This window comes from Eriocheir sinensis, unplaced genomic scaffold (genome assembly GCF_024679095.1).
Source record: "Eriocheir sinensis breed Jianghai 21 unplaced genomic scaffold, ASM2467909v1 Scaffold640, whole genome shotgun sequence".
Classification (NCBI taxonomy): Eukaryota; Metazoa; Arthropoda; class Malacostraca; order Decapoda; family Varunidae; genus Eriocheir; species Eriocheir sinensis.
The window spans coordinates 35,001-47,500 of NW_026111988.1; the positions used below are offsets into that span (position 1 = coordinate 35,001).

Genomic DNA, 12,500 nt, shown 5'->3' on the forward strand with positions numbered 1-12,500 from the left:
TGTGGAGAGATAAGATTTATATTGTTCCTGCGCGTATTATGCACTGTATTAATAACTTGAAAAGGATGAGTTCCATGCATCAGTGCGAGGTTTTTATAAATAAATAATAGTAGAAAATAACAATGAATGTTTTTAAAATTAAGAAATCTATGTGTGGAAAATACGTTATGTGTGGAATCAAACTTGTTCATGTAAAACATACACCTAAATATCTTATTTTGAGAAACCTGAAGATTTTTAAGAAAGGAAGGCCACGTACACGCCCACACAGATACACAATAAATGAGATGCGGGTAACAAAGTGTATAATAAATACTGATAAGTGCTTCTTGTGTAAGGCTATTTCTTATTCGATACAGTATGCCACATATCCTAGATAGTTTATTTGCAACAGAATTAATTTGGTATTTCCAATTGATATTTTGATCTATGACAACGCCCAAAAACTTAGTATAAGAAACTCGTTCAAGTACTTTTCCTTCAAGTGTTATAGGTGGCATGTTAGTAGTGACTGATCGGTTTTGAAAGATAATGTATTTTGTTTTAGTGATATTTAACCTTAACTTATTATGTTTAAGCCACATATTAATTGAATTGAGCTCATTATTAATGTTTATATGCAAACTATTTATATTTTTATCATCTAATAGTAAATTAGTGTCGTCAGCATAAATGGTATACTTAAATTTATTACTAGCATTGACAATATCATTAATATAGATGAGAAAAGTATAGGTCCTAGGATAGATCCTTGCGGTACACCCATTTTGATAGGCTTGAAAGAAGAATATTTAGAATTACAGTAAACAGCTTGAAATCGATTTGTTAAATAATTTTGAATAATTCTAAAGGAACTCCCTGAATCCCAAAATTACTAAGTTTACTTAATAGAATTTTATGACATAGCGAATCGAAAGCCTTAGAAAGATCTAAAAATTCCAACTAAATAATGTTTCTTTTCCAGATATTTATACACATTATTGGTAAACTGAAATATGGCCGACTCAGTAGAGCGCCCTAGTCTAAAACCATGCTGACAATTCGAAAATAAATTATTTTTCTCAATGAAATTTACAAGACGAGTGCATATCACTTTTTCAAAGACTTTACTGAACACAGGAAGAACTGATATAGGTCTGTAGTTATTGACATCATCTCTATTATCTGACTTAAACAATGGAATAATTTTAGCTTTCTTAAGTTCGTCCGGAAAACTCCTTTCTTTAATGTGAGGTTAACTATGTGTTAATGGCAAGGAAATTATGCTGGCAGTTTGTCTTACGACCAAGGGAGAAATTTCATCAAAACCAGATGATGTACCTTTTAATGTCTTAAGAAAGTTTTCAATTTCTATCTGTGTAGCTGGTGATAAGTATACCGAGTAATTAGGTGAGTTGTGTAAATATGTCATATATTCATCCCCTACTATATCATGATCTAGCCCCCCAGCCTTCAAAAATGGTCATTAAATGTTTCAGAAATGTCAGTACAATGTGGCTTTAATTCAATAACTGTATGTTTAGCACCTGTGCATCTACCAAGAATAGTATTAATGGATCTCCAGTGTTGTTTTGGATTACCTTGGCTATTAAGTAACTGCTCTTGGTTATACTTCTTCTTGGCTAATTTTAAAAGTGACGTTAATTTATTTCTATATATTCTATAAGGCTCCTTAAACGTTAAAGGCCATTTATGAGCTAGTTTTTCAAGTCGATGTTTTTCTAATACTATTCTTGAGAGCTAGAGTAATGTGTGGACTACGTTCCTTTTAAAACTAAATTTAATTTTTCTTTCCGGAAAACACTTATCAAAACATGTTTTAAATTTACTGTAAAATAAGTTGTAGGCCTCATTAGCACATATACAATTTAATGTGTCACTCCAATTAGTTTGTGAGAGACTATTACTAAATTTTTCAAGGAGTCCTGATTAAATATTCTTTTAGTTACGTAAGTGGGAGAAGGATGACGATATTTATCACATTTAAATACAGAGATTACTGGGTAGTGGTCACTGATATCTGTCTTTAATATATAATTGGCAGTATTACTTTCAATCTGAGATGACCAAACATGATCAATTAACGTGGATGAAGTTGAAGTTACTCGAGTAGGCAAGGTAGTTAGAGGAAATAAAGAATAGCTGTACATTATATTAATTAAATCCTGCACATTGTCATTATTACATTGTAATAAATCTATGTTTAAGTCTCCAAACACAAAAACCTCCTTGTAATTTTTATCTTTAATTAGGATAAGATTTCATTAAGTGAATTGTGAAAATTATTTATACTGCTTTGAGGTGGTCTGTAAATACAAAGAAATAAATAGGTATTAGCATTACATATTGCTTCGATTCCCAAACATTCCATAAAAGGTTCCAATTTAGAAAATTCATTGATCACAGAAGATTTGTACTTACTAGAGATATAAATGGCCACTCCCCCACCAAACCTGTTTCTGTTATTAGTGAACATTTCATATTCCGGTAGTCTGTACAGTGGAGAAATATCTACATCTAAGCGGGTTTCTGTTAATCCTATGACATCAAATTTAGTTTGGCACGAAAGGACAGTGTCTACAAAGTATTGGAAATTCGATGAGATGGATCTAATATTCAGTGTTAATAAATATAATTCACTATTATTAGTAGAAAAAGGAAAGCTATCCAGATAAATATATTCAGATTTAGAAAAATTTAAATTTCTTGCTCTTAAATAAAACTGAGTTACATCAAGATCGTTATTATAATTTCTATCTTCTACACTAAGTGGATGGAAAGCATGTAGGTCTTGATTTTGTGTATTATTGACATTAAAACAATGCAACAAATCTTCATTGTTAATAGAGGCAAAAGGGAAAATATAATCTATTGGTGGAGGCATATTATCGTTAGTAGTAGTAGTGGAAGTAGTAGTAGTAGTAGTGGAAGTAGTAGTAGTAGTAGTAGTAGTAGTGGAAGTAGTAGTAGTAGTAGTGGAAGTAGTAGTAGTAGTAGTAGTAGTAGTAGTAGTAGTAGTAGTATTTGTTGTTGTTGTAACCATAAAAATAGTAGTAGTAGTAGTAGTAGTAGTAGTAGTAGTAGTAGTAGTAGTAGTATTTGTTGTTGTTGTAACCATAAAAATAGTAGTAGTAGTAGTAGTAGTAGTAGTGGTGGTAGTAGTAGTAGTAGTAGTAGTAGTAGTAGTAGTAGTAGTAGTAGTAGTAGATAGTAGTAGTAATAGTAGTTAGTAGTAGTAGTAGTAGTAGTAGTAGATGTAGTAGTAGTAGTAGTAGTAGAATCATTGTTAGTTGTTGTAGTGGAATTGTGAGTTATTATGTACTAAATTACTTAACGTTGTGAATCTATTTCTTGGTGCCGCTTCGCAGGATTTTCTTGATTTCCTTGCGTTGGGGGGACGAAGCAGCAGGTGGGGCCGAGGACAGCCGCGAGCCACCAGGTCGGTGCGCGGGGAGGGGAGAGCGAGTGTTGTCCACACCACCCCACGCCCCAGCCGCCTCGACACGGACGACACCACCATCACCATCAGCATCACCAGCACCATCAGGAGCGCCAGCAGCACCAACAGCACCAGCAGCAGCGTCAGCACCATCAGCAGCATCACCAGCACCAGCAACGGCAGTCACTGGCACCTGGCCGCCACGCAAGCCCCAGCCTCCAGCTTCAGCCGGGTGTGTGTGTGTGTGTGTGTGTGTATGTATGTGTGTATGTATGTATGTGTGTGGGTGTTTCTACCCCTCCCCCTCTCCCCGTAGCCACCTCTTAATCCCCTCACACAATTTACTGACCCCATTAACCCACCATTCAACACCCTACATGACCCATTTCCGACACGCACCCACTCCCATATCCTCCTTCACCATACACCCCCATACCCCCCTCTGTAGCTACTTTTAACCCCCCTCACACAATTTACTAACCCCATTAACCCACTGTTCGACACCCCACATGACCCATATCCGACACGCACCCAGTCCCATATCCTCGTTCACCATACCCCCCATACCCTTTCTGTAGCCACCACTAACCCCCCTCACGCAATTTACTGACCCCATTAACCCACTGTTTAACACCCCACACGGCCCATTTCCATCACCCACCCACTCCCATTTCCTCACTCTCCATACCCCCCCTCATACCCCCCTCCGTAGCCACTTTTAACCCCCCTCACGCAATTTACTGACCCCATTAACCCACTATACAACACCTCACTCGGCCTATTTCCGACACCCACCCACTCCCATTTCCTCGGTCACCATACCCCCCATACCCCCCTCCGTAGCCATCTCTAACCCCCTTCACACAATTTACTGGCCCCATTAACCCACTGTTCGACACTCCACATGGCCCATTTCCGTTACCCACCCACTCCCATATCCTCACTCACCATACCCCCCCATACCCCGTCCGTAGCCACCTCTAACCCCCTTCACACAATTTACTGGCCCCACTAACCCACTATGCGACACCCCACATGACCCATTTCCGACATGCACCCACTCCCATTTCCTCGTTCACCGTACCCCCCATACCCCCTCCGTAGCCACCTCTTACCCACCTCACACAATTTACTGACCCCCTTAACCCACAATTCGACACCCCACATGCCCCTTTTCCAACATGCACCAACTCCCATTTCCTCGTTCACCATACCCCCCATACTCTTTCCGTAGCCAGCTCAAACCCCCTCACACAATTTACTGACCCCACTAACCCACCATTCAACACCCCTCACGGCCCTTTTTCGTTACCCACCCACTCCCATTTCCTCGGTCACCATACCCTCCCTCATACCTCTCTCCGTAGCCACCTCTAACCCCCCTCACACAATTTACTGACCCCACTAACCCACTATACGACACCTCACACGGCCCATTTCCGTCACCCACCCACTCCCATTTCCTCGGTCACCATACCCCCCATCCCCCCGCCGTAGCCACCTCTTACCCACCTCACACAATTTACTGACCCCCTTAACCCACTATGCGACACCCCATATGACCCATTTCCGACATGCACCCACTCCCATTTCCTTGGTCACCATACCCCCATACCCCCTCCGTAGCCACTTCTAACCCCTCTCACATAATTTACTGACCCCCTTAACCCACTATACGACACCCCACACCGCCCATTTCCGACCCCCACCGACTCCCATTTCCTCGGTCACCATACCCCTCATACTCCCCTCCATAGCCATCTCTAACCCCCTTCACACAATTTACTGACCCCACTAACCCACTGTTCAACATCCTACACGACCTATTTCTGAGACCCACCCACTCCCATTTCCACGGTCACCGTACCCCCCATACCCCTGTCCGTAGCCACCTCTAACCTCCCTCACACAATTTACTGGCCCCATTAACCCACTGTTCGACACTCCACACGGCCCATTTCTGTTACCCACCCACTCCCATTTCCTCGGTCACCATACCCCTCTCCGTAGCCACCTCTAATCCCCCTCACACAATTTACTGGCCCCATTAACCCACTGTGCGACACCCCATATGACCCATTTCCGACACCCACCCACTCCCATTTCCTCGGTCACCATACCCCTCTCCGTAGCCACCCCTAACCCCCCTCACACAATTTATTGGCCCCATTAACCCACTCTTTGACACTCCACATGGCCCATTTCCGTTACCCACCCACTCCCATTTCCTCACTCACCATACCCCCATACCCCCTCCGTAGCCACTTCTAACCCCCCTCACACAATTTACTGACCCCACTAACCCACTGTTCAACATCCTACACGACCTATTTCTGAGACCCACCCACTCCCATTTCCACGGTCACCGTACCCCCCATACCCCTGTCCGTAGCCACCTCTAACCTCCCTCACACAATTTACTGACCCCATTAACCCACTGTTCGAAACTCCACACAGCCCATTTCTGTTACCCACCCACTCCTATTTCCTCGGTCACCATACCCCCCCCCATACCCCTCTCCGTAGCCACCTCTAATCCCCCTCACACAATTTGCTGGCCCCATTAACCCACTATGCGACACCCCATATGACCCATTTCTGACACCCACCCACTCCCATTTCCTCGGTCACCATACCCCTCTCCATAGCCACCTCTAACCCCCCTCACACAATTTATTAGCCCCATTAACCCACTGTTTGACACTCCACATGGCCCATTTCCGATACCCACCCACTCCCATTTCCTCACTCACCATACCCCCCATCCCCATACCCCCTCCGTAGCCACCTCAAACCCTCCTCACACAATTTACTGACTCCATTAACCCACTATGCGACACCCCACACGACCCATTTCCTCGGTCACCATACCTCCCCCATACCCCCTCCGTAGCCACCTCAAACCCCCCTCACACAATTTACTGACTCCATTAACCCACTGTTCAACACTTCACACGGCCCATTTCCGACACCCACCCACTCCCATTTCCGCGGCATCCTTGACTGACCCCATAGCATCGGTCGGCCCGGGGTGGACGTCCATGTGAAGCACGAGGGCGACCCGGCGGTGGTGTGCCTGGCCTTCCTGATCAACGAGGGCGGCCTGGTCAGCGCCACAGGGGATGATTCTTTGCACCTGTGGAATATACAGCAGAAGACACCGCAGATTGTACACTCACTCAAGTTCCAGAGGGAGAGGTGAGGAAGGGATGGGATGGGATGGGAATGGAAGGGGTGGTATGGGAAGCAATTGGAAGGGAAAGGATGGGATAAGAAGGGAAGGGATGGGAGTGGGAAGGGAACGGAATGGAACAGAAGGGAAGGGATGGGATAGGAAGGGATAGGAAAGGAACGGAAGGGATGGGATAGGAAGGGAACGGAAGGAAAGGAATGGGAAAGGAACGGAAGGGAAGGGACAGGAAGTGAAGGGTTGGGAATGGAAGGAAGGATAGGAAGTGAAGGGTTGGGAATGGAAGGAAGGAAGGAAAGGAGGGAATGGAAGGATGGGAAGGTAGGTTAGGGAAGGTAAAGGAAGGTAAGGGATGGGACAGGACAGGATGGGAAGGGAAGGGATGGGACAGGACAGGATGGGAAGGGATAGGAAGGAAAGGAAAGGGAAGGGATGGGACAGGACAGGATGGGAAGGGATAGGAAGGAAAGGAAAGGGAAGGGATGGGACAGGACAGGATGGGAAGGGATGGGACAGGACAGGATGGGAAGGGATAGGAAGGAAAGGAAAGGGAAGGGATGGGACAGGACAGGATGGGAAGGGATGGGACAGGACAGGATGGGAAGGGAAGGTTAGGTCAGGGAACGGAACAGAACAGAAGGGAAGAAAAATGAAAACACTCCACCATTTCCACCACGCACCTTCTTTTCCACCCAACCCCCCCCAGGATCACCACGCTCCACCTGCCCTTCCAAAGTCGCTGGCTGTACCTTGGGACGGAGCGCGGCAACATCCACATTGTCAACATTGAGAGCTTCACCCTCAGCGGCTACACCATCAACTGGAACAAGGCTATTGAGCTGTGAGTAGGCCTAATAGGAGTGTGACTATTGTGTTTAGGAGTGGTGTTAGGCGACTATTTGACACCCCACACGGATAGTTTCTGCTACCCCACCTATTGCTACTATTACTACTACTACCATCATTGCCTTCTCTGGGGCTAGTAGGAGTGTGACTATTGTGTTTAGGAGTGGTGTTAGGTGACTATTTGACACCCCACACGGATAGTTTCTACTACCCCACCTATTGCTACTATTACTTCTACTACTACTACTACTACTACTACTACTACCATCATTGCCTTCTCTGGGGCTAGTAGGAGTGTGACTATTGTGTTTAGGAGTGGTGTTAGGCGACTATTTGACACCCCACACGGATAGTTTCTACTACCCCACCTATTGCTACTATTACTACTACTACCATCATTGCCTTCTCTGGGGCTAGTAGGAGTGTGACTATTGTGTTTAGGAGTGGTGTTAGGTGACTATTTGACTCCCCACATGGATAGTTTCTACTACCCCACCTATTGCTACTATTACTACTACTACTACTACTACTACTACCATCATTGCCTTCTCTGGGGCTAGTAGGAGTGTGACTATTGTGTTTAGGAGTGGTGTTAGGCGACTATTTGACACCCCACATGGATAGTTTCTACTATCCCACCTATTGGTACTATTACTACTACTACTATTACTACCATCATTGCCTTCTCTAGGCCTAGTAGGAGTGTGACTATTGGTTTTAGGAGTGGTGTTAGACTAGTATTGGACACCCCACATGGATAGTTTCTGCTACCCCCACCTACTACTACTACTACTACTACTACTACTACTACTACTACTACTACTACTACTACTACTACTATTTGCAGGTCTCGCAAGACCCATCCTGGTGCTGTGGTCCATCTAAGTGACTGCCCTGTGGAATACTACTACTATTACTACTACTACTACTACTACTACTACTACTACTACTACTACTACTACTACTACTACTACTACTACTACTACTACTACTACTACTACTACTACTACTACTACTACTACTACTACTACTATTTGCAGGTCCCGCAAGACCCATCCTGGTGCTGTGGTCCATCTAAGTGACTGCCCTGTGGAACCTGGGAAGGTGGGTGTACTACTACTACTACTACTACTACTACTACTACTACTACTACTAGTAGTGTAAGCGCGGTGAGCAGCGCTTGTTGAGTGAGTGCCAAGGATGAGGGAAACCGCTGCGTGGAAGTCACTTCACGTTTATTGCACAGTGGTCAAACCTGCAAGCCGATATCATGAAACATTACAGTGTGAGGTACAGTCGCGATATGAAGTGATGTCGCCGTGTACGTTTATTTTCGATCACGCAAGTATGGTTATATATTTTCAAGAGTACCATTATTTTCCTGCATCTTCATCATAACTTAACTAAATATATTTTACAAGCTAGAAAAAAAATAGAAAAGAAATATTCAATGATGTCTTACGAAGACTTGTCGAAATATTTTGCCACAAAGTGTTTTCGTTCAGCAAGGAAAGAGTCAAATGAAGTCCAAATATCGACATATTACTCAAAGTAAAATTATCTTTTCATGATCATTGTTGACAACACTAAATCTAACATATGCACAATATATAGGACATGCATAATTAGTAGATATCCTAAACTAGGATGACGTAATTGATTTAATTTATACTCTCGTTTGATGATGACGTCATCGCCCGCACCTATTATTCAGCCCTGCCTCACTTTTTGCCTTTCGTGGTCAACATAACGATAACAAAAGCTTTCCGTGGACTTGTAATGCATGATAGTGATCAAGGGAAGATGCCCACAGCCTATAACTACCGAGGGATAGTCGGAGATGGAAAAATAAGAATAAATAGCCTCAGAATAGTCGTGTTTTGTAACTCACTCTTTGCCGCCGATCGCAAACATCATTGCCTTTCTTGGTCAATATAACGATGCCAAAAGCTTCATGTAGACTTCTAATGCTTGGAGGTGATCAGTGGGACATGTCCACAGCTTATAAGTGCCATAGAATAATCGAGGAAGGCGGGGAAATAAGAAAATATGGCTTTGAAATGGAGGTGGTGGTCGGGCGGGTAGGCTAATCGCAGCGCTGCCAAACATTAGGCTGTGGTCGAGTGTTCGTAGAGGCGTCCGGAATTTTGATAGTTGAGATAATTATGGCAACCCTCCCTCCCTGTGAAGGCATTCTTCATTCATCATCGTCACTGAGCAATGTTACTATATATTTCAGCGCCCATGCTTATGATAAGAAGCCATCATAGTGAATAAAAGGTGTTTAATGTGAAACCTTATTAGTTGATCGTTTCTTAATCAATAAAACGCAAAGTAATGCCACGAACTGTCCATTCGCTTCGTGTCATACTGTGCGTGTGTATTAAGAACTGCAGAAGACAGTTCATGGAATGACCCAGAATATATATATATATATATATATATATATATATATATATATATATATATATATATATATATATATATATATATATATATATATATATATATATATATGGCCTAAATCTGAACAACGTCTAACAACTGTGTTGCAAAGATAAGTACACGACGTGAGCTGAATCATTTCAAGGTTGTCTTCAGCACTGAAGACAACACATGACATTCGCAGTTGCATTTTTTAAAGCAAATGAATGTATGATTGTAATTCAGGTACTACTATGTTATTTTACCGTGTTTTACATCACAATGTATTATAGATTATCATTAAAAGGGAACATTATAACATAAACAATAAATACACATCGCTTCCGTCACCTTCAAATGCTCCCGTACGAAACATTTTGAGAGGGCGACATCACTTCATATCGCGACTGTACATATATACACCTTATCTCTACATTGTCCGGGACAGGGCAACTCTCTACAGTCCGACATATGAACATGAATGTAAACCTTATCCTTATATTCCGTGGCAGGACAACCCTTACCACTCGTCGTTAACAGGAATGTACTTGTACCCTTGTGGGAGGCAGAAGAGCCTTAGGCGCTAAGGAAACGTATTACAATATTGTGGCATCAGGAGATACTTAGACGCTAGACGATAACAGAGGAAGAGATACGTACGCATTGCGGGGTTAGTCAGATTACTCCTTCCAGTTCCACCAAGTCCCTTTCCGGAGCCAGCGACGTCGGCCCTCGTCCTTAACGGTGTGAATAACGCCGTGTTAACGGTATGAACGCCAGCCTGCTTCTACCTCGTCCTCCTTTCAGCCCACTGTCGGGATGACGGTTCCCTGCTGACACTCAAGCCTCGAGGAATGGCCGACGCCTCCACCACATTAACCCCGTAGCCCCGCGTTACCCTACATTAACCCTAGGAGGCATTACCCTTTGACCCTAGTAGGTCCAATATATGGGCGAAGACGGTCCTGATAAGCGCGTCGACATGTAAACATACACCACTGACCTTTAACCCTTCCGCGGCGCCGCGTCTGCACCGCGGCTACTGCCATCATTGCCTTCTCTGGGCCTAGTAGGAGTGTGACTATTGGTTTTAGAAGTGGTGTTAGGCGACTATTTCACACCCCACATGGATAGTTTCTGCTACCCCACCTATTGCTACTATTACTACTACTACTGTTACTACTACTACCATCATTGCCTTCTCTGGGCCTAGTAGGAGTGTGACTATTGGTTTTAGAAGTGGTGTTAGGCGACTATTTGACACCCCACATGGATAGTTTCTACTACCCCACCTATTGCTACTATTACTACTACTACTGATACTACTACTACCATCATTGCCTTCTCTGGGCCTAGTAGGAGTGTGACTATTGGTTTTAGAAGTGGTGTTAGGCGACTATTTGACACCCCACATGGATAGTTTCTACTACCCCACCTATTGCTACTATTACTACTACTGATACTACTACTACCATCATTGCCTTCTCTGGGGCCAGTAGGAGTGTGACTATTGGTTTTAGGAGTGGTGTTAGGCGACTATTTGACACCCCACATGGATAGTTTCTACTACCCCACCTATTGCTACTATTACTACTACTACTGATACTACTACTACCATCATTGCCTTCTCTGGGCCTAGTAGGAGTGTGACTATTGGTTTTAGGAGTGGTGTTAGGCGACTATTTGACACCCCACATGGATAGTTTCTGCTACCCTGCCTACTACTACTATTACTATTTCTACTACTACCTTCATTTCCTTCTCTGGGGCTAGTAGGAGTGTGACTATTGGTTTTAGGAGTGGTGTTAGGCGACTATTTGACACCCCACATGGATAGTTTCTACTATCCCACCTATTGGTACTATAACTACTACTACTATTACTACCATCATTGCCTTCTCTAGGCCTAGTAGGAGTGTGACTATTGGTTTTAGGAGTGGTGTTAGACTAGTATTGGACACCCCACATGGATAGTTTCTGCTACCCCCACCTACTACTACTACTACTACTACTATTTGCAGGTCTCGCAAGACCCATCCTGGTGCTGTGGTCCATCTAAGTGACTGCCCTGTGGAACCTGGGAAGGTGGGTGTACTACTACTACTACTACTACTACTACTACTACTACTACTACTACTACTACTACTACTACTACTACTACTACTACTACTACTACTACTACTACTACTACTACTACTACTACTACTATTTCTCTCTCTCACCCTCTCATTGCCGCATCATCTGGGCCTCTCAAAATGTTTACGTTTTTGTCTGTATCTTTGGTGTTTTACGAGTTACTTTATTTTTGAACATACGTAAAGATGCGCCATTGCTTCCTCTATTACCCCCAATAAAGCACTAACCTCGGCGTTCCCTCGGCAGCTCCTGATTGGCTACGAGAGCGGTCAGCTTGTCTTGTGGGACTTCAAAGGGCGCACCGCTGAGGTTCGCTACCATTCTGCCGAACCACTGAGGTAAGCCGTGTTTTTTGCCTGTATCCTCGCTGTTTCTTCAGTTATTCTGTTTCCGAAAGTGCGGTTAGGTGCGTCTGTGTTTGGTCTATGTTGGTGTTTTATTCCTGTTCATATATATGTGTTGGCT

At 43.7% G+C, this 12,500-nt stretch overlaps 1 protein-coding gene across 7 annotated transcripts in view; it reads left to right on the forward strand.

The window, feature by feature from the left end:
* LOC126993606 (uncharacterized) overlaps positions 1–12,500 on the forward strand; it is a 21,321-nt gene that overhangs the window by 6,948 nt on the left and 1,873 nt on the right. Inside the window, exons 2-6 of one of the 7 annotated variants that reach the window (XR_007748018.1) lie at positions 6,455–6,637; positions 7,336–7,470; positions 8,516–8,579; positions 11,921–11,984; positions 12,282–12,373. Coding sequence is in view for 1 of the 7 variants with exons in the window: in XM_050852780.1 (XP_050708737.1) it covers positions 3,369–3,755 (387 nt within the window). In the remaining 6 variants the exon portion in view is untranslated. Of the gene's footprint in view, positions 1–3,368; positions 4,927–6,454; positions 6,638–7,335; positions 7,471–8,322; positions 8,380–8,515; positions 8,580–11,920; positions 11,985–12,281; positions 12,374–12,500 lie in introns of those variants that run through there. The other 6 variants (XR_007748021.1, XR_007748020.1, XR_007748019.1 and 3 more) reach the window with 6 other exon arrangements.